A 27,082-nucleotide genomic window follows, 5' to 3' on the forward strand; every position below is an offset into this window, starting at 1 on the left:
AGACTTGAGAGGTAGTTGATGATGCCGACGATCTTTCTTGTTCCTCTTTACTTTTACTTTGTTCTATTCGAGAGACAAAGATTTAAGACTTGTACTTATTTCTTATCGTTGTATTTAGAGGCTTGTACATGTGACAACCAGTCAATGGGGGATTTTGTATTTGACTAAGATTTCCACTTTTACCTTATTATTATTATCCATTTTAAATTATTTCCGCTTTTATTTCAACATTTATTAGATTTAGGATGACTTATCCGGTGGGAATGGATAAGTGTCATCACACCTTGATTTCGGGTTGTGACAGTGGTTGCAGGGTTAGTGATGTGTTTTAGGTGACGATGAAGATGATTATCCAACAGTTTCTACCCTTCCTTCCTTATGGTGAGAGCTGTGTTATTATTTTATTGTATATTATATCTTTAGAAGCTCTTGTACCTATTTAAACTAGTATCCTTGGGGGTGTTAGAATGTTTCTTGTAATAAACTTTAGAGTTTTGATAATTCAATTATGGTGTATTCCTGACTCTTAGGGCTATTATTGGTATTTTGTTAAACTTCCACATGTTATTTCCGTTTATGAGATTGAGGGTTCTCTTACTTAGGTGTTAGAGTAGGTGCCCGCAGAGCCCTGTGGGTTGGATCGTGACAATAACAAAGCTACCATTTTAATTTGGAAACACCATAGATAAAAGATAATAATCAACAAGGCTACTTTGTTCAATTACATTTTTTTATTTAAAAAAAGAATTATCAACTAAACTAGAGGAAAAAAAATGAATGAGAATTTTCCTAACTACTCTTTTAAGTACAAGTGGAGCTTCAATAAAGAAAAATATGTGAAATAGAGCCATGTAATAGATATATCGTCGTCTTTGAGCAACTCCAACCACCTCCTCTGCCTCAAATTGAGAATCACATTTTCCTATTTACCATACTTGAGCTCTAAAATGACTCGGATCCCTGCGCCAACGATAACGAAAAAAATTTAACAGGCATATACACAAGATTTAGCTTTAACATATAATTTTATATACAACGCACTCTGGTACTAATGGCTCAGTACAATAAAAAATCAAAAGATTTCGATTCCTAGGGATGTGTCGTTCGGGTCAGCTCGTAGGCATATTGATTATTCGACTTGTTCCCAACCATCGCCCTACTAAAACAAGTACCTGATAACTCTGCCCACCAAGACGATCTTACGGGGAAACGATTACCTAGTGTTTCGGATTTGAACTCTAGTCTCCGAGGATTAGGAAATACTTCATTGACTTCTAGGCTACACCCTCGGGTGCGTCTAGACTTGTGTGCTATGATTATGAATTTTTCACCAATTCAACTTCCCAATTATCATATCATAATTTGATCAGTGGATTGTTTCAAGTAAATGAAGAAACACACAGCCAATTTCACCTTATCTTACGAAGCATCATCATCTGAGCTAGAATCATCAATTCTTCTATCTGTGATAGCTGGAAAAAGCTTGTGTCGGAGTTCAAGGGAAGGAGGATTGGTGGACTCTGAAGTTTTACTTGCCAAATTCTCCTTCTTTGGCATACCGTTTAGCTTTCTCTGAGTATTTTTCACCTCTATGCATACCTTATCTAATATTATCAGAAAACAACTCGAATAGTAACAAACAATCGTAAACCTTCATCTTTTTCCTACATTTTCGTGGAAATAATCTCTCGTGCTTTTAACTAAGGCCATAATTCTTTTTTCTTCCTCGAATAACCACATGATGTCAAGCTCAGCATTCTGCACAAAACTCTTCAAGGTCTGGTGAAAACTATTTTCATCATCTATGTTCTTCATTTCTAGGAAATCCCGTGATTGTTTTAGTGCACGACCAAGCTTGGATACTTTGCCTGTCAAGCTGTCCGCGTCTAAAATTGCAGCTTTTTTCACATTTTCAAGTAATACTCATACCTGAAACGACCTGTAGACCAGTACTTTGATAATACTCCTCTGCGTCTTGAGAATTAACCATCATTTTCTACACTGCAAATTTACTCAACAGATATGGAGGGTATTCTTGAGTCTTAAAAGGTATATCCTGGACGATGCCTAGGAGAATTACTGAAGCTCTAAAAAGTTGGTGGGCAACCTGGAAAGAGGGGAATTCTAGGTGTTTTGAGAGTATAGATAATAGTATACAGAGAGTTAAACTTAACTGCATTTTGTTGTTATGTTTTTGGCGTAATCAATTATACTCAAATGAAACTGTCTCTATAACTGATGTTTTAGACTCAATATAGACTTAGAACAATGGAGTTTGGAGTTCATCTGTATATAAGGTTTAGGACTACCCATGTTCTACTGTGATATAATTCAAAGTTACCAAGTTCAAGAAAAAAGAATGACTGAATTGTAAACCTATTGATTCACTAATCTAACAGAAATCAGTTTTAACTGCCTTACTAACTTCTTTCACTGTAGCTTCCTAACAGAATTACCTACTTTTCGGAAGGCTAAATCTTACTCTAACTCCTTAATTGTGTATCACTCCCATACTGGGATCTAGATCTATATAATTCTAATTATTAATATTATATATATATATATATATCGCTTGCAATTATTCTGTATGTCTTGTGCATCTATTTTATTTATTGCAGACGAGTATAAAGGATTCCTTGTTTATGTCCTAGGGACATAGACAGGATGCTTGTAAATGATTATGGGAAGTGAGTAATGATTGTTGACACCTTTAATGAAATTGGTGGGGATGGTGATATACCTCACGCAGGAATAGGTAATGCTCGGGGGATGCGACACAAGGTAGGAGGTTGACTTCCATTCTGTTAGCAAGATGAAAATAAAATTACTGTTTTGAAAAGGTGCTTGTATCTTACCCACATTTATGAAAGCAAAATTGAGACTACACATTTTAGATGAATCGCTTTCCTGAGGATATACCTGTTGTTGGTTTTGGGTGGACCTGTCCTTCCCTTACGAGTGGCTCCAAACATAATCCAATTGATCATCGATCAATGAGGAATGGTATTTACTTTATATTTTTGTAGATGCTGATAGAAGCAGTGGAAAATCAAATTCCACAAGTGATTGTAATAGATGAGATCGGTACTAAGCTTGAGGCAATGGCTGCAAGCACCATTGCACAACGACGAATTCAGTTAGTTGCAACTGCTCATGGTGTAACAATAGAGAATTTAGTCATGAACCGTGCTTTAGAGATGCTGGATGGAGGAGTCCAGGTAGCTCTTGTTTTGCAGAACTTTTTCAATAGTCAGTAAATGTTACAGTTATACCATTGGAGTTGATGGTTAGTAAATGTTGAGCAATGCTGTCATACTACAAATGGGTAAGTATGGTAACTTTGTGATTTCCCAATGAAACATCTCTTGTCTCTTCACATTTCTAGGTAATAGGACGTCTATTTCCAAAGAAAGGGACATCCCACCTTTCCTAGGTGTACCAGATGTGACTTCTTCTTCTCTTTTTTCCTTTCACATCTCACAAGAAGTATGCAAAACTAGTATCACTGCAATAAAGGGTGAAATACAAAAATAATGTAATTAAAGGGAACCAATGCATTCTCTATATTTCCTACGTAATTGCAACATGAGATGAGCATGGAGGGACAGAGGTTGAAAAAAAAAATAAGCGATAAACTGAAGATTAAAATAAGTAATGCTCAAGGGAACCTACCTTCCTATAATGATGTTAATAGCTTATTTCAGTATCACATTCAACATCAATAAAACTTGGGAATCTTCTTAATTGCCTAAATATTTAGTCATGGAGGTGTCTTGACATTGATGTCTATAAGTGGAGAAGTTCTTAAAAGATGATATCAGGTCTAACTCTACTGTTCCAAAATGCAATAATACCATTAAAGCATGGAGTGACTCTCTACACTCGTGCACCATTTGACGACTAGCTATTTTTTTTTTTTGTGGTTTATAACATAGATTTCATAATTTATTTAATTTATTTCTTGTCAGAGTGTAACTCTTGGTGATGAAGAGGCAAGCAGGAAAGGCGTTCAGAAATCTGTACTGGAGAGGAAAGGTCCATCATCTTTTAGCTGTGGGGTTGAGATAATCTCCAAGGCAGAATTGAGAGTTCACCCTTATTTAGATGCAACAGTAGATACAATTCTTGCAGGTCTTTTACTAGTTCTCCCTCCTAAGTCCTAGCAAAATGATTTTGCTTACAAATCATTTGCATATCATCCTGTTGAAAAGCTAATTGGATGTTGTTTAATTGTCTGCCATGGTGTTAATTTTCGTGTTGAGAAGGACATTACCCGAAATATGAAATTCGCAAGATAAATCCATGATCACAAGATGGAATAATGGAAACTTCATCCATCCAAGCACCATTTGACGAGAGAAATGAAGTTTTGGTTGAAGACATTATCCAGATGAATGGAGGTATACCTGATTCTATTGAGCTCATCTCAGAAACAGGTCCGCACATGGAAGGAGGTTCTGGTGAAAGTGAGGATGCCCTTTGCATTTTTCTTTATGGGGTAAGATGATATTGAGCCCATTTGGATGGGCTTTAAGTTGGTCAAAACCAACTTAAAGCCCCTTTTTAGCTTTTGGACGTATTTGCCTAATGCTAACTTTAAGCCATAAAATTCTTAAAGTCAGTCAAAAATGAAAAGTTAGGATTTCTAATTTTTCTTTTCTAAGTGCTTAAAGCCATTTTGTTTGCATGGAAATTACTTTTATATCCCTTATATTTTTACTAAATTCCCAAACTACCCTTTTTATTCTTTTAACCCTAAAATTCAAACACTTATTTTCAGCATAAGTACTTTTATCCAAACACTCAACTGCTTATTTATAAAAATAATTTTCAGCACTTCAAAGCTCTAAAAGCACTTCATACATAAAAGTTACTTTTTTTAAGCTCATCCAAACGGGCTCATTACCATTTAACTTATTCAGAAGGAAAAAAGAACGACATCACTACATTGAATATGTATAAAAATCTCAGTCTCAGAATCTGTTTTCTTAGTTCAGATTTATCGCCGAGCTTTTATTCATATTGTTGAAGGGCGTTCAAAAGAGAATCAATTTCCAAAAGAGTGAATTACCTCCTAGTGCATGATGGTTCTACATTCGCATATTATTGTTTGTTAGAGGAAACGTGAAAATATAAAGAACAAGGAAGATAGAAATGTTTTTGTGGTGTATTTCAACTGAATCAAGTGCTACCTATTTATAGGAATAAATTCTTGCTCTTGATGTCATCCATGACATCACATTTTGTCAAGTTGTCAAAGTTTACCAAACTTTCACCAACCAAGTTTACCAAGCTTTCACATAACTTTTACCTACCAAGTTGCTACATTAAGACTATCTAGAATCTTTTCAATTTTAACAAATCTCTACCTTGGCAAGTTTCTCCATTTTCAACTTTCTTTCAGCAACTTTTGATTCTATCTTCAACCTCAACTCTTTCAATCTCCACCATGGTTTGCATTCTGAGCATGCATATGAACAACTCCGGCCAAAGGCCTAATCTTACTAGGCAATCCCGTTGTAAGAAACAAGAATAATCAAACCTTTGTTGAACACACTAGCTCCACCTAGCAGTTGTTCTCCCAGAGTTTGCGTCAGTTGATGCATACTCCCGCCAAGTCCTTGCAGTGTGCAAACTTGGCAAGCGTGACTATCTTGGTCAGCATGTCTGCAGCGTTATCATTTGTGATAACCTTCTCGACCTTAACAACTCCCTCTTCAAGCCTCTTGTACATATCATAAGCATTCATAAGGTAAAGTAAAAAGCGGAAACATCATAAGAGAGTCTAAATCATGAATAGTAAATAAAGAATGTCACATGACGACATAGACTTGAAATATTTGTCCAACTATATGCCTTTACTCATGAATATGGGCGGGGGCTAAGACATGTCCCTAGCTCTCTCTCAATATGAAACATAACAAAAGTCTTTGAAAATAGTAACTAACTTAACAAGTAGTCCCCATAAATGAGGACTCACCACAACGCCGCTGAATAGGGATGCTTAACTAGCCATGTAGATGAGTATGATCTTCAAACTCAACCCCTACATTATGAGACAATGTAGGAAAAAGTATGCATTAGTACGTTGGAATGTACTAAGTATGAGAGCATGACATGCAACGTAAGTCATTGAATGCAAAGGTCAAGTAAAACACATGATAAGATGGAATAACTAAAGTCATGACAAAATCATATTGACCAAAGCATTTTAAAAGAACAAATTAAAAATCATAACATACTTAGGAGATCATACATATGTGGGATAGGAACCATAACCGACAATAAGACAATGCGAGCTATAACATGGAATCTCGTTGTCTCCCCATATAATGAAGAAAAGGGGAATCTACTTGTCACGCCCCGAGAGGGTACCCTAGGCGTGGCTGGAACTCGAAATCCATTTTTGGCTTCCAAGCGAACCACCTAGTCCAGTCACACATTCATTCAAATACATTCTCTCAGCGGAAGACTCATTCAATGAAGTACTATTCATAATTTAGGGCCAAAGGCCAAATAACTATCAAATCAACAAACAGATATAGAAGAACTACTCAAAAGAACAATCCAACATTTCTACACTCCAGTCTATGAAGCCTCTATCAACCATCTAGGAGGTTCCCATGACAAGCCCATGGCTACCAACAATCAAAATAAAAAAAACAACACAAAACTATATAAGAAACTCAACATCCTCAAGAAACTAGGAGAACTCAGCAACTAACTGGGAGTGTGTGGATCTTCAACGGTGCGCCGGTTGATAATATCTAGTACCTGTCTCTGCATCATGAAATGATGCAAGCCAAATGGTGTGAGTACATGGAATGTACGAGTATGTAAAATGGCCAAATGAAACAACATCAAAAAGAACCAAATCAACTCGGGAAGCTCAACTCAGAAAGAGGTACAACTCAACAAGCATCCTAAGTCTAAGCAAAAATATAGTTTAGATGGGACCAAATCACATACGACTTAACTCCATCCGACTCAGAGTACTACCAAGACCTATGTGGCAGTTTCTCTTATCCGACAACCATCACTTATGAGCCAGTGAAAGTATAACAAACCGACGTTGTTGCCATGTCTGTTCATACTTTGCCAGGGTATGAACGAATCAACCAATCATGGATCCAATCCAACCAAGTCCTATAATGTCAGGATAATAATTTTGGGGAAGCATCCAACTTTAATGGTTCAATCCCCTCCCACATTTGGCGACGTAGTTATTGGGTTCGAGTACGGACTATACTCTTGCCCAATTTGGTGCTTGATACTCCTTCCAAGACTCAATGCTCATAAAACTCCATCCAATCAAATCATATCGACAAGTCTTATTATAACCTTGTCAACTCATCAACTCTATCACAATCAAACCTCTCCCAATCATACCATCCGATCAATCCCAATCATATTTTTCAAGAGTAGATTAAATATGCATTTATAACAATATACAAATCTATCCAATCGTTCCTCCATTCATTTTACAAATCTTTTGGGACTCACCACAACTCTAAGGTTTTAAATCAACAATTCAAGATAAATAAATGTTTAAGAAAATTAGCATTTTTGTCATAATTCAGATAGTTAAGAAAAAAAATCAATAAAACATGTTCAACAACTCATCTTCATCAACTCATGCTAACAAGAAGATTTTAGAAATTTCTTAGCTCAACAACATCAACACAACAAGAATCACATTAATGGATGACAAGACTCCTTTGGACATAGGCGTATCAAGAAACTCCCTTCTTATGAACATTTAACCTCAAAGAGAGTGTAGGGCACATGGGTGGACTCAACCCATATTTTGAGTAGCCTTACATACCTTAGTGAAGACTTGAAGAAAACTTTGTTGTTGGGTCTTCAATGGAAACTTGGAGTCTTGAAGCTCTTGGAACAATTACTTGTTCGAAATAGAGAAGAAGAAGAAGAAGAAGAGAGAGAGATTTCTAGGGCTTTTTAAAGAGAGAGGGAGAGGCTAAAATGGTCCCAAAATGCCCAAGGCTCGAGTATATATAATTTGGGACAATTCCCAAATTGCCCTTTCTCTAAAAATTCAGAAAATAGGCTAAAAATGCTCCTGGCGCGATAGTGGCGCATCGCGCCATTGCAGCGCCAGGTTGATTAGGCCTAAAACCTGCACATATGTTAGTGGCGCGCCGCGCCAAGGGCCAAACTACTGAGGCATGTTCTTGGCGCGATAGTGGCGCATCGCGCCCTTACAGCGCGAAGGCCATATTTTCTGGGTTCTAGAAAATAGGCTTGAAAACCCTGCACATCTCGTAGTGGCGCACAACGCCAGGGACCAAACTACTGAGGCATGTTCTTGGCGCGATAGTGGCGCATCGCACCACTGCGGCGCCAAGCCCAGATTCCCAGCAGTTGCAACACAGGCCTAAAATTCCTGTCATGCTAGTTCGTCTTAGGATCGTCATATATTTTGACTCCGAACTCCAAAAATTACATTCTTGGTGGCATTGGAAAGAAGACTCGACATACTTTAATTTGGTAGGTCGTGGGCCACCAGATTGTCGTCTTTCAAAAGATAGGGTCATTAGAAGTCGACCCCTTAAATGAACTCATCCTAAAACTTAGCCACAACGAACCTTTTGGACTTAGCTTGGTCCTAGGGGTCCTTTGTGACCCCACATCACCTCCAACACTCTTCAATTACACAGGGACTCATCTTAATATAAGCATATACTTCACGATAATAGAGTTCGACCCTACCCAAATATAAGAAAGGTCTGAATCTTAGGGAAAAATTTTGGAGGGTGTTACACTACTTGCCAAGGTGTACTCTACCCCGCTAGAAGAGTCATACATACGCTATATATGGATCCAATAGCTAAGCCATGAAGGCAACATATGGTGGCAAGTAGTTTATGGGACTAAGGCTACTACTAAGGCTTTTTGTAGGTCCCCCACCTCATGTCCACTCGGTGCTAAGTCAAATCCCATGGAATACATGCATAGCATAGAAATCATAATTACATATATCATAGTCATTATTATAGGTTTGAAATCATAGAGTAGCTCATTTTCATAACATACTTGTAATGTGAGAATTGTCCTTTCATCATTACAATCATATTTGCATAACTCATATCATTAGGCCTTAGGTCACCACATAGGACCCTAAGTAACCTTTTAGGCATTAGGTCACCACATAGGACCCTAAGTCACCTTTTAGGCCTTAGGTCACCACATAGGGCCCTAAGTCACCTTTTAGGCCTTAGGTAACCACATAAGGCCCTAAGTTACCTTACTTCATAACTTGCATGAAATTCATACCTTGAACTTAGAGTAAAACTCAATTGCATAATCAATTGACTTTGAAAATCATGTAATTTACTTGAAAACATGCATGATCATAAACTTTATATCATCCCATACATAATTCATATAGATAATATCCTTTGGAAGTATAATTCAAAATACTCATAATTTACATCATAAACCCTAGAGATCAAAATAGGAGGATTTATGGAAAAACTCTTCAATTCAATGCAGCAACCATTAATTTATATCAAAATAGACTCATGATCATATTTTGAATCATAATTCATGCAATAGGAATAGAGATCATAAAAGTCATAAAATACCATACTTTAATTTGATAGAAAACCTTGAGAAATTGATTGGGCTTCATGGATGAAAGAATTCATGAATCAATACCCACATACCTTAAGTGAAAATGCCAAATAATTTGGAAGAACTTGAGAGTTTTGATGGAGAGCTTGAGAATTTACTTGAAGTCTTCAATGGAGTCCTTGAGAGTCTTTTGTAGAGAGAGAAATATTTGAGTAGGTGAATTGTAGGAGAATGAATAGAATTAGAGGTTTAGGTCAATTTATAGAGTTGCATTAGGTCCTAAAAATGTCTAGGTTCATTAGCTAATAATTAGGAAAAAGTCTAAAACACCCTTATTAAAAACCCAACTCGGCCAAAAAATCCTTGCTAGGTCTGCGATGCGGACCTATCGCAGACCTTTCTATTTTGTGTAGATTATTCAAAAATTTATATTTCGATATACGGGTCCTAAAAATCCACCAAGACCTTTGTCCCACAGGTTTTCACCCCCTCATCGATATTCCAAACTCGAATTTTCCAAAAAGATTAAGGACAATGCATTACATGAACGGCCTATTCCCAAGGAATTTCTTAAGGCACTTGTGCATTTTGAGGAACGTTACACAGATTGAGAAATCTCTGGACATGTGCACACCATAGCATACATAATGCTACCAACTTCTCTAGCATAAGGAACTTTTGACATATGCTCCACCTCATCCCCAGACTGAGGCGTTTGTAACTCTAAAAGCTTAAAATGATAAGCTAATGGTATACTTACAGGCTTGCTCATCTGCATATTGAATCTCTCAAGATCCTTTTTGATGTACCTCTTCTGAGAAACATGTACAACACCATCTTCTCTTGAAATCTCCATTCCAAGAATTTTCTTTGCAGCTCCCAAATCCTTCTTGTCAAATTCCTTGGTCAGCAGTTTCTTCAAAATATTTATCTCCGTGATATTGTTAGCAACAATAAGCATATCATCAACATACAATAGTAAATAAATCATAGAGTTACTAGACATTTTCTTGTGATACACACAACTATCAAATGCACTCCTCGAGAATCCATGTGTAGTCATGAATGCATCAAACCTTTTGTACCATAGTCTACGAGATTGCTTCAAACCATACAAAGACTTCTTCAGTTGGCATACATAATCTTCTTTTCCCTTAGTTAGGAAACCTTTAGGCTGTTCTATATAGATTTTCTCTTCTAGATTACCGTGTAACAAAGTAGTTTGACATCAAGCATTTGAAGCTCCAAATCAAATTGTGCAACCAATGCTAGTAGCTCACGAATTGAGCAATGTTTCACGATTGGAGAGATGATCTCATTGTAGTCAGTTCCCTCATTTTGATTGAAACCCTTTGGAACCAATCTTGCCTTGAACCTAGCATCTTTCACTTCTGGAATACCTTCTTTCTTTTTGTATATCCATTTGTATCCAACTGTCTTTTTCTCCTTTGGCCTTTCAACTAAGACCCATATCTCATTTTTTTGAAGAGACTCCATCGCTTCAATCATGGCTAACCACCATTGTGCAGCATCTTTGCAAGAAGTTGCTTCAATATACGAAGAGGGCTCGAGGTCTTTAATTATTCTTCTACAACTACGAACGCATATGCAATCAGATTTACTTGCTCTATAAGATGTTCCTATTGTATCTGCCTTTTGTCCCTTCCTTCGCAATTTTGTATGGTTCATTGATAACATATTCTTCAAGATATGCATCTTTTGACTCATTATATTGAGTCTCTTGATCCTTTTCCTTGGTATGCTCTACCGGTTGCTCCACCTACTCGTTGTTCTTGTATCTTGATAACTTCACAGAAACTTTACGAGGATCAAGTATAGAGGATTCATCAAAGGTAACATATTTACTAATAATAAATTGAGTAAAGATAAACACTAAAGTTTGTACCATTTTACTCTATCTACGTACCCTACGAATATAGCCTTTTTAGCTCTTAGTTTGAGCTTTTATTCATTAACATCATAATAACCCAGACACCTAAATATTCACAGGTATAAATAGTTAGAGGGTTCACCTGAACATACCTCATTCGAAGTCTTAATGTCAATCGTTGATACTGGAGATCGATTGACAATATGAGAAGCAGTGTGAACTGCTTTAGCCCAAAACACTTTGGACATTTTGGCTTATAAGAGCATACAACGAGCCTTCTCAAGAAGAGTTCTGTTCATTCTCTTGGTAACTCTATTCTGCTGTGGTGTGTGCCTGACCGTCTTATGTATTGTGATCCCATGAACCTTGTAGAAATTATTGAACTCTTCACTGCAAAACTCTAAGACATTATCTATGCAAAGATACTTGATTTTTCTCTCCATTTGATTTTCTACCAAAATCTTCCATTCTTTAAATGCTTCAAAAACATCACTTTTTACCTTCAAGAAATTTACCCAAAGCTTTTATGAAAAATCATCAATGAATGTATGAAGATACCTCTTTTCTTTATTCAATGAAAGCTAAGAGGGACCCTATAAATTTGAATATATATAGTCTAGCACTCCTCCTGTCTTGTGCTTGCCAGTGCTGAAACTGACCTTCTTCTACTTTCCTAAGACGCAATGCTCACAAAATTCAAGTGTGCTAATATTTTCACTATTCAAAAGGTTGCGTTTGCTCAATATCTCAGGTTCTCGTGCGCTCATATGGCCCAGTCTTATGTGCCATAATCTTGCCTTGTCATCATCAGATAACTGTTGCATTATAGATGCATTAACAGAGCCAACAATGGTGCTTCCTACTAGTATGTAAAGGCCATCCTCCATCTTGGCCTTCAGCATAACTAAAGAACCTTTAACCACCTTCATTGTACCTTCCTTATTTATGTCCTTATTGCCTTAATTATCTAGAGTACCCAGGGATATCAAATTCTTCTTCAGGAACATGATGGGCTTCTATAATAGTCCTCACGATTCTATCATAGCTGCGACCCGAATTAAACTAATGCCAACTATTTTATAAGTTGTATTATTGCCCATTACGATAGTTCCTCCACTTTTCTCATAGCTGCTGAACCAATCTCTTAGGAATGTCATATACAGAGTACAAGCAGAGTCAAACACCATTTTTTGTTATAGATGCCACTATTTCATGATGTTGTTACTACATATTCATCATCAGAATTATGTACCTGCTCAACAATGGATGCACTTGCCTTTTATTTGGACTTTGACATAGGACAATCTCATTCAACGTGTCCCTTCTTGTGACAGCCCCAACACTCGGCATTCTTCTTGTTCACACGAGATTTTGATCTGTGCTTTGATTTGCTCCTTCCCTGTTGGCTAGTATGACCTCTTACAAAGAGCCCACTAGATTCATCATCTTTTTCTCCTCCAAAATGGCTCCACACATCACAAGACTTAAGTTCTTGCCGCACTTTCACAAGAGTTATAGGATCCTTGCTATACATCATTGAATTCTCAATATCACGATATTTTAAAGTAAATGAAAATAGCAAAGCACATGCAAGCATCTCCTCATCCTTCTTAATTCTGGAAATCTGTAAGTCCATCACAAGTTTATTGAATGCATCTAGATGGTCTTGCAATAAAGTATCTGACTCCATCTTAAATGTATAAAGATGTCGTTGTAACAACATCCTTATTATAACTGACTAGTCCTGGTAAAGCCCTTCTAACCGATCCCATAACTATTTGGCCGTCTCCTCGGTACTTATACTCACTTCATAGAGCACGTTAGGTGCAAGGTATAGTTGGATTACGCTCAATACATCTCTTTTTTCCTTGTCAGAAACTGATGTGTTATCGGGGTACTTTCCATTAAAAGCGTGGAATAAAACTTCCCTTCGGAGTAACATCATCATTCGGATTTTCCAGCTATTGAAGTTGTATCGCCCACAAAATCTATCAATTTCAAACTTCATGGAACTTAGTTTTACTTGTTCTTCCTCTTCTACTACAATGTATTTAGAAATACAGAAAACCAAAATAACTTTTCTAATATGGAAGTTCAGACTATACTACAACAATAGAGCATACTCAAATAGAACCTTGGCTCTGATACCAATTGTTAGCGGAAATATGAAAATATAAAGAACAAGGAAGAACAACAATATTTAACGTGGTTTGGATTAGAATGATCCTACGTCCACCAGAGAACAACTGTCTTTATATTAACAAAGAAAGGGAAGAGATCCCAAATACAACTAAGAAAATTGCTCTATCAATTCTCTACTCTTCTAATGTATTTTGTAAATGCCTTAGAATATGAGGAAACAAGAGAGAAATATTTTTGAGGTGTGTTTCACATGAATCAAGAGCTGCCTATTTATAGGAATAAATTCTTGCTCTTGATGTCATCTATAACATCACATTTTTTCAAGATGTCAATGTTTACCAAACTTTCACCTACCAAGTTTACTAAAAGTTTACCTCACTTTCACCTACCAAGTTGCTACATTAAGACTATCTAGGATCTTGTCAATTTTAACATTGTTATTTAACTTGCTGCAAAGCTTACTATCTTTTAATTGTGGATCTAATAAACTTAATTTGATGCTTCTCCAGCATCCTTAATTGTCCCCTCCTTTGCCTTTTCTCCTGTTAAGGTCCCTCCTTTGTGGAAAGTGCTTGGTGCCCCAAAAATGAAGAGTAGAAGTATCAAGAAGGAATGATTTTTTTCTTTTGGCTAACTATTCAAATTCAAGCCTAGAAAATATTTTTGTTTTAAAGTATTTCCTGGATAAAAAAAAGAACTTCTACTTGAGTCTTTTCACTCCTTGTATAGGTGGAAAAGAGGAGATTCTTCTTTGCTTTAGCTCATTAAATTAATTGTCAAAGACAGTTTACAATTACAGAGCCTCTTCCTCGGACTTTATATCCTTTTGATGAAGCATTTGGGTTAATCCACTCTCTATTTCTTTTAGTGATTTAAGGTTTTTAAATACTATGAGGGAAAGTAAGGAATAGAATAAGAGATTCTTGTGAAGGGAAAAAAAGAAGAGAGGAAAAAACACGATAAACCTTCCATCAGCTTCTATATGAAAACATCTATGTGGAACTCATATTTGAGTAGGTATTGTAGATTTTAGAGGCAAGTGTGATGCAAGGGATAAAACAGATAAACATTGACGATGTTGTTGAGTTAACTGATAATATCAGTGAAGCAGATGTTCTACTTGCTCTGCAGTCTAAGCTTAAGAAAAGTTCTCGGATTCAAGCAGCTGCAAGATCTCACGACATTCCTATTTATGTGAAAAAGGTATTCTTTTGTCATGCTGTTTGAGGACATCTGATTTTTGCTATAAAACAAAACATAAAGTGGACTTCAACTTAGGATTCAACAAGTCTCGGGTTACAAATATTGTGTTTTCATTTCAGTCTAAGAATAGAAGTTGCTGCCTTGTGACCATGAAGTCACAGATTCAAACCATGGAAATAACCTCTTGCAGAAATGCAAGGTAATGCAGCCTATATGAGACCCAATATGGTCCCAGCCTTTCCCAGTTTGTGCATAGGGGGAGCTTAGTGCACGTGATGTCCTTTCTTCTTTTTTCATTTTAGACTAGGGCACCAGCTATTTACAATGAAAAAGAGACAAAAATTTCATTTCAGACTAATGTTTCAAATGTTGTGTGAAGTGGCTTGTTGCCTAAGGTCTTATCTAAGGTGGAGCATTCAACATATATATTATCCTACTAGTTAGAATCTAATGCAGAATACTGAAGGAGTGTGAGCATTGAGATTAAGGTCATAGGGCGCTCCATCGTACTTCGTTAATTTTCCATAGGAATTCGACTTTGCAAATTAGACAAGCTTAAAAGCCAATAGATTGAAAAAGAACACATCAACTTGCTAATATTCGTCCAATAAAATCAACTAATTGATACAAAAGCCTTTTCTTTTTTCTTTCAGGATATAGAGTGTCACCATTACTATTTGCGCTCGAGTTACTAGAACTTTATTACTGTTAAACTTTAAAAAAACTAAATTGTAATACTTCAGGATGTGGTTGTTAATGGGTATGAGGCTTGAGGGTAGAGTCTACATCTAATATTTAGTTAAGGATAATTATTTCTTTCATCGAAATTGAACTGATATTTGTTAACTCAACTAAATAACAGAAGAAACAAAACAGAGAAAGAAAAAGAACAAATCAACAAAGGAAAAGAATAATTGTCACCATAGTGGATCTAGTTGTATTTAAAATTAACATAAAACTATCCCCTATAGGGAAAATACGATAAATAATTAAAATCAACATAAAACTATGTCCCTTATGGGAAAATTCCGATAAATTAGGAAGGATACAGAAATTAACATAAAACTATTGATCCACTTTGAAAACTTATAAACATCTTTATGGAAAAAGCTAATTGAGTGTCTGAGATGCCTTTTTATTTATGACCATGGTGTTCAGGCCAGCTTTCGTGCACCTCGACTAATTCCATAAATTTGACATGTCAGCATTAGTTGCTCATGAAATGCATATATGTCAAGTAACAGTGTCTATCTGGTCACCAAATAAGTTTAAATGTCTAATTTACAAATTGTGTCAAGTTTGAGTGACTCTCTAGGTATTTAGACTAAATTATTTATATGGTCAACTTTAAACATGCTTATAAGCCATTAAAGGATACTTTATAAATAAAATTTAAGGGGTAAGTGATATCTGTATTAGAGCTTCAATTAAAAAATCTATGAAAAGAGTTGAGTGTTTCTCTGACAATTTCAGCCTTTTATATAACAAATTAGCTTCTTATATCTCTTTATTGTTATGTTTGAAGAAAATAATTCTCAAATTACTGAAGGAATAGATAATCCAATGGAAAATCCTTTTTAATTGTCTCCTCCAACTCCATGTCAGTCTAGGCCTAATGACAAAGAATATGTTTTTTCTAAAAAAAGACTAAGATCCCCGTTTGGATTGGCTAATAAATTGTTGATGAGCTATTTTCGGCTTTTTGAGTGTTTGGCTGGCTAACTTAAAGCTATTTTGTACTTAAAATAATACCAAAAAAATAATTGGGTCTGTTTGACTTAGTTTATCTAAAAGACCTTATAAGCCAAAAAAAAATAATAAGTTGGGGTAGAGTTGGGCTATCCCAACTTATTTCTTTTGGGCTTATAAGCTACTTTCACTTTATAAGGTGCTTAAAATAAGTTGAGCCAAACATGCAGTAAGAGTAAAACACATATGTAAGTTGATTAGATAATTAGAATTAACATAAAACGGTGTCTCTTATGGGGGGAAATCTGATAAAATTAGAACAACACATAAATTGACATAAAACTATCTATCCCCTATGAAAATCATATACATCTTTATGGAGAAAGCTAATCGAGTGTGTGATTAGGTTTTTATAACCACACAAAACTGGTTTATTAGCTTGTAAAACAACATAAACAAGCATAGAAATAGTGTTATAATAACAATGAAAAGAGAAATTCAAGATTTACAAGATAAATGAAATTTAAAAAGAGAATTTTAAAATCACAAATGAAAAGAAGAACATCATATCAATTAAATCTCTATATAATAAAAAGGAAATCACACATAATTTTGTTATATCAAAGAAACATAGATTATAAGTTCTAGGGATGTCACCTCTATATTCATAAAATTCTAGAAAATCAATCATCTGATCAGTAATAAATTCTTTGTCATGATCTACCAGTAACACACAAACTTCTTCTTCCATACCCATAAAAAGGAGCTTCCATTGGATTATCTTTTTCTTCAACATGAGTTTGGAAAATTTTTTCTTCAGACATGACATAACAATAAGGAGATATAAGAAACTAATTTGTTATGTAAAAGGTTGAATTTGTCAGAGAAACACTTAACGCTTTTGATAGATTTTTTAATTGAAGCTCTAACGTAGAATTCAATTACCCCTTAAAGCGTATTTATATAGTATCCTTTACTGGCTTATGAGCATGTTTAAAGTTGACCATATAAATAATTTAGTTTAAATATATAGATAGTCCCTCAAACTTGGTACAATTTGTAAATTAGACATTTAAACTTATCTGGTGACCAGATAGACACTTTTACTTGACATATATGCATCTCATGAGCTCCTAATGCTAACGTGTCAAATTTGTGTGTATTGCACTCCACGTTGGCTCGTGAATAAATTAAATATGTCAATTTCTTCTTTTTTCCCCTCAATTTTTTCAATGTATTTCTTTTTATATTTTCATTGGAAATATTAGCTAAGTATGTTTATCCCATTAAGGAGGTGAATTGATCCTAAGTTATAACTTATAACCCTAGTTATGATTCCAAAATTATAATTATGGATTATCTTGATTTTAAACTAAATGATCTTAAAGAATGGTATAAGTGATTTGTTTCTTTATTTTAAACAAAGAACAACATATAAAACAATTTATAAATTACGTCATGTTCACCCTTTGTTTACTCCAATAAAAATCACAAATATTGCAAATGCTTGAGTTATTACACTATTGAATCACAATAAAAAAAATATTAGTTGAATATTCTAAATTTTTGACCAACTTTTATCCTCTTAACAATTAAATTATACAACCGCAGGGTTCATTAACTATTCCCATGCATATCAAAATATAAAATTGATGATTGGATGTGATTTAAAGTTATTGTGGATGAGATTACATTTATTAAGTATGAATTACACTTCTTGAGACTCACCTAATACTTACCGCTAGTCTTAGTTGACCAAAGATTCTTTCACAAGTAACGGTTAATGGTTGTTAAAATTGACAATATTCTAGATAAATTAATACAACAACTTTATAGGTGAAAGTTAGGTAAAAGTTTGGTAAACTTTGACATCTTGACACAATGTGATGTCATGGATGACATCAAGAACAAGACTTTATTCATATAAATATGTAGCTCTTGATTTGTAGCGCCTTAAAAATTTTCATGTCAAGACCTGAACCATTCTTCATAGGCGTATAGGCTTGAACCCGACGACTTCTAATTTCATATATGAGTTAGGATCAATTTCTAAGTATTTGAAGTGTGCTTGATGTGTTTAGGGGTCATAAGGGATCTCTAACACCAAGCCAAGTTCAAAGAATTCCCACTGACTAAGTTTCCAAATGAGTTCGTATAAGGGTCAACTTCAAACGACTATATCTCCTAGAATATGATGAATTGGGGTCCCATACCTACCAAATTAAAGTTATTTGAGTCTTCTTTCTAACGCTACCAAGATTGCAATTTTTGGAGTTCGGAGTCAAAAGTTATGGCCATTTTACTACATACTAGTACTACAGGGATTTCAGGCTTGGGCGACCACTGTAAGATTTTAGGCCTAGCGCTCCAGTGGCGCAACGCGTCACTTTAGAGCCAGAAAACAGCCTCAGTAGTTTGGTCCCTGGCGTGACGCGCCACTATAAGCCTACAGGGATTTCAAGCCTATTTCCCAGAACCTACAAAACTTGGGCTTGGCGCTGTAAGGGTGCGACGCGCCACTATCGCGCCATAAAACAGCCTCAGTAGTTTGGTCTCTGGTACGATGCGCCACTATTAGGTTGCAGGGTTTCTAAGCCCATTTTTGCTTGGCGCTGCAGTGGCGCGATGTGCCACTATAACGCCAGCAGAGTTTTAGCCTATTTTCCTTATTTTAAGGGCATTTTAGCCTTATCTTGTGTTACAACCAAAAGTGAGGTGGTTTTGTTGGTGTATTTCACCTATTAAAGAGGACTCTAAGTCTCCTTCACTCTTTTCACTCTTACTCACACTCTAAGAACAAAAAGCCCTAACCTCCCAAGTGCTCTCAAAGTCTCCTACTTCCTCCATCTCCAAGAAGATCAAGTCTCCATTTCCTTTCAAGTTTTTCACTCAAGAGTTGACTCCTCAAGGTATGTGAGCTTCCATCCATGGGTCCTTCCACCCATGGAGTCCAAAAGTTCTTTTCAAAATTTATATTGAAATTTTAAGGGTGAATCTTCATGGACTTTTATATAATGAATTTAAATGCATAGATTATGGTGTATTTTGAGTTTATTTACCTATATTGATGTATTTTGACTCTCAATTGCATGAATTGAATGATTTGATAATGTGCCTCTATGAAGGCTTGAATGAGGGTTTTAACTATGAATGGTCGATTATTTTGAGATGTTTTAAATTGATGCATTTCATCACTCTCTTGCTTGCAATAATTCTTCAAAATACATTTAAAGGTTTTATGAAGAAAATCCACCTATTTTTCCTCATGATTAAAGTAAAGTGAAATGATGTTGAATTGAAAGTTTTTGAAGCAAATGCCCATGATTAAGGGAGCCTTGAGAAATGATTGAATGATGATGAAAGGGCTTTTAGCCAAAGAAGGGATTCAACGTGAAAGGATAATTCTCACATAGTTGAATCAAATGAAATATTTAATGAGCTATTCCACTGAAAATGATTTGATGTCTAAAGTTATACAATGCTTATGTTATTATGATATTTAAATGTTATTCTGTGGGATTGACCTAGCACCGAATGTAGCATATAGATGGAGACTCGACCTAAGGGGTCCTTAAGTAAAGTCTCATGATGCATTAACTATGTGCCAACATAGGAGCCCTTGTAGGCTATTTAGGCTAGTGGATCCACAATTAGCCAATAAAGTTAAAATTATAGAATGTTAAAGTTGATGGAGTTCTACCCGGCAAGTAGAATCCCTGTGCCAACATAGGGGTTTATGTTGGATTCCATGTAATAGCTCTCATGGTCTTAAATGTCGGCTAAGGTCACTTCCCCACAAAAATGAATATTTTAAAGTTTCATATGATGATGCCTAATGCACGCATTCACTTATGCATATTGCTTACTCATGTCTTTCTTATGTTCTTCATTTCAAAGCATACTCGCATACTTAGTACATTCAAAGTACTAACGCATACTTTTGCCTACATGATATCACCATGTAGGAACCGACGTTGCTCCTCGATCTCCTCCACGTGGCTAACTCATATAAGTTTGAAAATTGCTTGTGGTGAGTTCCCATGTTTCTGGAACAACATCCTTTTTATTCTAAGCTTTTGTTATGTAGAATAGTAAGACTTTTATTAAAATATTTCGTGACACTTATATTGAGGGTGAACTAAGGACATGTCTTAGCCCCCGCCAAGTCTATTAGTAGAGGTATGTTTGGACATAAATGGAAAAATGCTTTTATTTCCGCTTATTATTGTTTACCATTACCAGTGAAATGCTTAATGAATGCTAGTAGGCTTGGGTGAGGTACCTTCGGGTGTCTCATTCGCCGTGTCACGTCTAGGCCCTAGGCTTGGGTCGTGACATGATTTATTTGAAACACACCTATCATCACATCTCTCTCTTGTCTTCTAATATTCTAAGTCATTTGCAAAGTACATTAGAAGAGTAGAAAATTGATAGAGCAATTCACTTATATGTATTTGAGATCTCCCCTCTTTTTTTGTTAATATAAAGACAGTTGTTCTCTAGTGGACGTAGGATCATTTTGATCCGAACCACATTGAATATTGTTGTTCTTCCTTGTTCTTTATATTTTCACATTTTTGCTAATAATTGGTATCAAAGCCAAAGTTTTGTCTGAGTATACTCTGTAGTTGCAGCTCTGATACCATATGTTGGGACTGCGTATACCACCACCCAAACTCCACATTAGTGTGATAATGTGCGCTTTGGGCCAAGCCTTCAGGAACTTGTTTTGGGGAACTTACCAAAAGGCCTCATACTAACGAGTTGGGTGAGCTCTTATATATTGATACATTTTGTAACACCCTAATGTTTTTTGTCAAGACTCTGTCACGACCCAAATACGGGTGTGATGGCACTCATCTCTACCCATCGAGACAAGTCAGCCTAATACCCAACAGAAAGTAGATGCGGAAGAAAAAGACATAAATCAATATTTAACTTAACCGAAAAAATCTAAAACAACCTCAAAATCCCCCAAGATTGGTTATCACGTGTACAAGCCACTAATACATTACCGAAGTACAAAAGAAAATATAGCCACAATGTCTTTGTCTCTAGAATAGCACTAAAACATAATAAAAGAGTAAGAGGTGTCCGCTAGATGGATGTAACAACTAGCTCAACATTTGAAATGATAGTCTCGGATGTAGTGGAAACACTAGGAGATCAAGCAAGTCTGGGCTCACAACCTATACAAGTGTAGAAGCAAGGGGTGAGTACCAAACAACACGGTACTCAGCAAGTGGACAACTAAAACTAAGCAAAGCTTAATAGATACAAGTACTCCTGTCCTCCCAACCGACCCTTCTTAACTACAACCTGCATTAAACCAGCCCAACTCTACCCTCGTACAATAATAACAGTAATGCAATCCACGAATACTCATTAATAATCTCATCAATGAATTATATCAAATCAAATTCAGCATATACAGAGCAATAAAGGGGTAAACACGAATTCACACATATCAACCAAATGCGATGCAATGCAATGAGATAATGCATTTCTTTCCTATCGGTACACATCCACTGAATTACAGTCAGGAACCCATGGGGGACATTTCTATCCATGTAACCTGCCATGGAGTGTATGGCCCATCCCCTCAATATATATATCCTGCCACAGAGTGTGTGGCCTGACCCCTTTATTTCATAATACCTGCCATGGAGCGTCTGGACTAACCCCTTTATTTCATAATACCTACCACGGAGCGTATGGCCCAACCCCTTTGTTTCATATCATTTTCAGTCTCAACACAATATGTCAGAACCAATGCAATCAATTCATGCTCATATAATTCACGATAATAACATGACAACAACAATAATTTTTCCTATCCTACATCAACATAGTCATTTCACATGTCCAAAATAAATCCATAATCACAACATATCAATTCCACCAATACATGTCATTAGATTACCATTTTATACCCCTTATCTTCATTTTTAAGGCCAATCATACAGTCAATAACCCAGTCCAATTCTCATTACTCCCCAGTATACATAACACAAAAATACAAGCATCTATAAGCTTAAACTGAGGTTTAAAAATTTACTTGCCTTAATTAATCAAGTAATTACTCCGGTACTTGAGCCTTCCCTTTTCGTTGGGCCTCCAAATAAGTATAATCTAATCGAATAAATAACCATAATAAGATTTCGAAACTAACAACACCCATATTATTATATGTCTAGCCTAGACCCAAAACCTACCCAAATATATAATCAAGTTCCTAATGTTGATGTCAAATAACATGTCAACTCTCATATTTCCAAATTTTAACCCTAGGGTTGGGTTCTAATGTTCCCAATATCATAAATATAATAGAATTCATAAAATATAATATACCTAATATTTAATTATCTATCTCAATATATCAAAATTCGGAAACTAACTCATTCTATATCATTGAAGTCAAATCTAAAATTTTCTTTTCTATTATGTTCACTCATGATAAAATAAACTCACATGTCAAATTTCAGCTAAAACGGATCGTTATTCGACCCCTAAATCAAGATTTTATATGAAGAACCCTAGGGTCATATTTTCTTATTTCAGCGTTATTTCTCCACCGATATATCCTAAAAATATGTTCATAATCACATAAAAATTTAATGAAAAGGATGAGAATAATTACCTTGATGTTTTGGAATAAAAATCTCTATTTTTCTCTTCTCCTTTATTTTTTTCCCCTTTCTTTTCTTTCTTCCTCCGTATTTTTTTCAGTTTCTGCATTGTGTTTTTTTGGTTTACGCCGCCGCTCATCTGATGGCTTAATGACATATATATATGTATATATATATATTATATTATTTATTTTTTTCTTTTATTATTATTTATTTTCTTCTTTTTCTTTTCTAAATTAATCATGTACTAAAAGTGACAAATCCTACTAACCTATTTTATTAAATATAAGAAAAGTGCTATAGTGTATTAAATAAATTCACACTTTAGCCCATGAATTAAATTAATTCTCTAAAATTATCCCTCAACTAATTAACCAAAGTTACCGAATAATCCAAATAACCCATTAAAATTTTACGGGAAGGGTCTCGTATGAAAGGAGGAGAACTCGTTCTCAAAATGACCTAATGGGTCATTACATTATCCGCCACTAAAAATCATGTTCGTCCTCGAACATAAAGTAAAAGAAAGTACCTGAAGCTTTGAAACACTGGGGATATCTAGCATGCATATCAGCCTCTGTCTCCCAAGTCGCCTCTCCGACTGAAAGGTGCTTCCCTTGTACCTTCATTGAAGCTATCTCCATGGTTCTAAGCTTACGAGCCTGCCTATCATACAAAGCCTCAGATGGAGCCATCTAGATACTGGAGTGATAACTGTTGTTGTAGGAAAACTCCGCTAGGGGCAAGTGTTGATCCCATCTAGCACCAAAATCAATAACACAAGCTCGGAGCATATCCTCCAACACCTAGATCGTCCGCTCGGACAGACCATCGGTCTGTAGGTGAAAAGTTGTACTCATATCAAGTCTAGTGCACAAACCATGTTGTAATGCTTGCCAAAAGTTCGAAGTAAATACTGAACCTCAATCTGAAACAATTGATACTGGGACACTATATAGCCGAACGATATGGCTAATATACAACTAGGCTAGCATATGCACTGTGTACCTCACCTTAACAGGAATAAAATAGGCAGACTTTGTCAGTCTGTCAACAACCATCCACATAGAATCATAACCACCCATGGTGGGAGGTAAACCCACAATGAATTCCATGGTGATCATTTCTCACTTCCAAGTGGGAATAGGCATCCTTTGACTCACACCCCTAAGTCGCTAGTGCTCACACTTTACCTGTTGGCAAGTCAAACACTTGGACACAAACTCTGCGATGTCCTTCTTCATCCCACACCACCAATAGTGCTGGCACAGATCATGATACATCTTTGCCACTCCCGCATGGATGGAATACCTTGAACAATGAGACTCTTCCAAAATAAGTCTAGTCAGGTCACCCACCTTAGGCACACAAATTCTGCCGCCAATCCTCAGTACGCCTTCTGAATCAAGTATCACCTCCTTAGCTTCACCTTTTAATACCTTGTCTCGAATGATACATAACTTCTCATCCTCAAATTGTCTCTCTTGAATCTGCTCAACCAAGGAAGAATATGCCTCCACAAAGGCAAGAACACCACCATCCTCTAAAATCTTCAATCGTACAAGGCTATTAGCCAGCCTCTGGATATCTCTAGCCAATGGTCGCTCCTCAACTCGGATTGCAGTAAGACTCCCCATACTAGAGGACTTCCTACTCAAGTCATCCGCCACCATATTGGCTTTTCCTAGTTGATACAAGATAGTCATGCCATAGTCCTTCAGCAACTCAAGCCATCTACGTTGCCTCAAGTTCAGATCCCTCTGAGTGAATATATATTGAATACTCCTATGATCGGTGAAGACCTCGCAATGCACACCATAAAGGTAATGACGCCATAACTTAAGCACAAAAACCACAGCCGCTAACTCCAAATCATGAGTAGGATAGTTTTCTCATAGGCCTTTAACTATCTCGAGGCATAGGCAACCACTTTCCCCTTCTGCATTAACACACCACGTAAACCAACACTAGAAGTATCACAGTATACAGTAAATCCCACATCTTCCTCGGGTAGCATCAAATTAGGAGCCGAAGTTAATAAAGTCCTAAGCATTTAGAAGCTTGGTTCACACTCGTCGGACCAATGAAAATCCATGGCCTTCTAAGTCAATCTAGTCAATGGAGCTACAATAGTGGAGAAGCCCTGCACAAACCGTTTTTAATAACTGGCTAACCCCACAAAACTATGAATCTCAGTAAGAGAAGTAGGCCTTGTCCAGCCTCTAACTTCCTTAATCTTAGATGGATCCACTCTAATCCCCTCCTTGGACACCATGTGTCCTAAGAATGTCACAGAATCTGTTACATCCCATACTTTGGAACCTTAGAAGGCTTCTTAAGCTTCTCAAGTTTCTGGGAAGGCTCTTAAGTTTCTTAAAAGTTGTTATGTGTGTCGGATAGTTGATAATTCTATCAAATAACTCCAAGGAAACGAGAATGAAATGCTTCATAATAAGGAAGATTGGAAATAGGGTTATAAGAATTCGAAAGGAGTTGGAGGCCGAGAAATGAGTCGTAGGACTCGATTAACTCGCGTAAGATACCAACTTGGAGGTCTTAAGTACTTAAGCTACTCGAGTAAGTGTTGAGACTAAGTATCCAGGAATACATAAGCTCTTGAAGTGCGATGAGATTACGAATCCACGGAAGGGAAATAAGGAAACGACGCACCTACTTGAAGCAAGTAGGTGACTCACCTACTTGACACATGGAAGCACGTTATAGGTACACGTGGAAGCATATGAAAGTGACACGTGGCAGCAGGTGACACACCCTGGGGTGGACCCCCATCTGCCACGTGGCAACCATGGATAGGTTGCATGGATGAAGTGGCCCAATGAGAGTTTGACACATGTCACCCTTAGGGGATGACCCGTGTCACTTCTAATAAGGATATATATGTTCCTTTTGATGACTAAGTCATCTTATTATCCTTCCACACTTAGAAAAAAATAAGAGAGAGTTGAGAGAAAACTTGAGAGAACAAAGAGGAGGAGCTACGGGTTGGTCCAAAAGAAGAGGTACTTCTGTTAGTAATATTAGTATAACTCCTTCTGTATAGCTCCGTTTCAAGTTCTTCAAGATGTTTTGGAAATACATTTCATAAGGATACAACTTTCATGTAGACTCTACAACCCAGTTTTGCTTTTATCTACTCCAAAAATGGTGGTGAAGCTTGGGGGAGCTGCTGTCCAGATTTCGTTTTGGAAATCCTACACAGACTGCTGTTGGTATTTTGGGCATATCTCTTTGTACAAAATTTCTGTAGGGATGATTCGAAATGGTATGCGACCTTGAGACACATGTATACAACTTTCCTTGAGGCCACAAATCTTGTTTCCGTCAATTACCCCTTCGAAACTAAGAGACAATACGAGACAGTAAGCTGCGCAGAATTCACGTTTTGACAACTTTGGCGAGTTTTGGCCAATTTTAGGTAAGGTAAGGTTTGTCTTTTCAATTTGGAGTTTATGGTGCTTTAAGAAGGGTATTATATTTCGTTTAGGTTGCTGGAAATGTAAAAACACGATAGAAATGTTTGACGTTGAAGACAATGTAAAATTGAAGTTGTCATAGTGGAATTGTAATCGAAATGAGGCGTTATGTATGGGGAGGTTGCTGCTGGTTGTGTGGTGCATGTTTCAGGGTCTAAATATGTTCTAAATAAGGTGGGGGAGCTTCTGGTTTCAGCCACACGACCCTCCTCTCCGCACGATTAAAGGTTTTACGAAATAAAGGCTAGACGCCCTATTGTCATACCGTATTTTTGAATAAGTCGTTTGGAGTTTATGTTGTATATTGTTGGTATGAATTGATGCAGATTGTTGTTGTTGGTTGGCTGTAATTCTTAGGGACCTAATTGGAAATTCGGATAGGGCACATTATAGGAGAGGTGCTGTCCAATTTTTGTCGACGCCTTAGCGAATAACAGAAC

At 36.4% G+C, this 27,082-nt stretch overlaps 1 protein-coding gene across 1 annotated transcript; it reads left to right on the forward strand.

Annotated features, from left to right (window-relative positions):
- The first annotated feature begins 2,694 nt into the window (after positions 1-2,694).
- On the forward strand, positions 2,695-4,163 carry LOC129905008 (protein SEEDLING PLASTID DEVELOPMENT 1-like). The gene is made up of 3 exons (XM_055980414.1): positions 2,695-2,781; positions 3,027-3,218; positions 3,969-4,163. Exons 1-3 carry the CDS (start codon positions 2,695-2,697, stop codon positions 4,161-4,163), a joined length of 474 nt encoding a protein of 157 aa, XP_055836389.1.
- Positions 4,164-27,082: the final 22,919 nt, after the last annotated feature.

Source organism: Solanum dulcamara, chromosome 10 (genome assembly GCF_947179165.1).
Source record: "Solanum dulcamara chromosome 10, daSolDulc1.2, whole genome shotgun sequence".
NCBI lineage: Eukaryota > Viridiplantae > Streptophyta > Magnoliopsida > Solanales > Solanaceae > Solanum > Solanum dulcamara.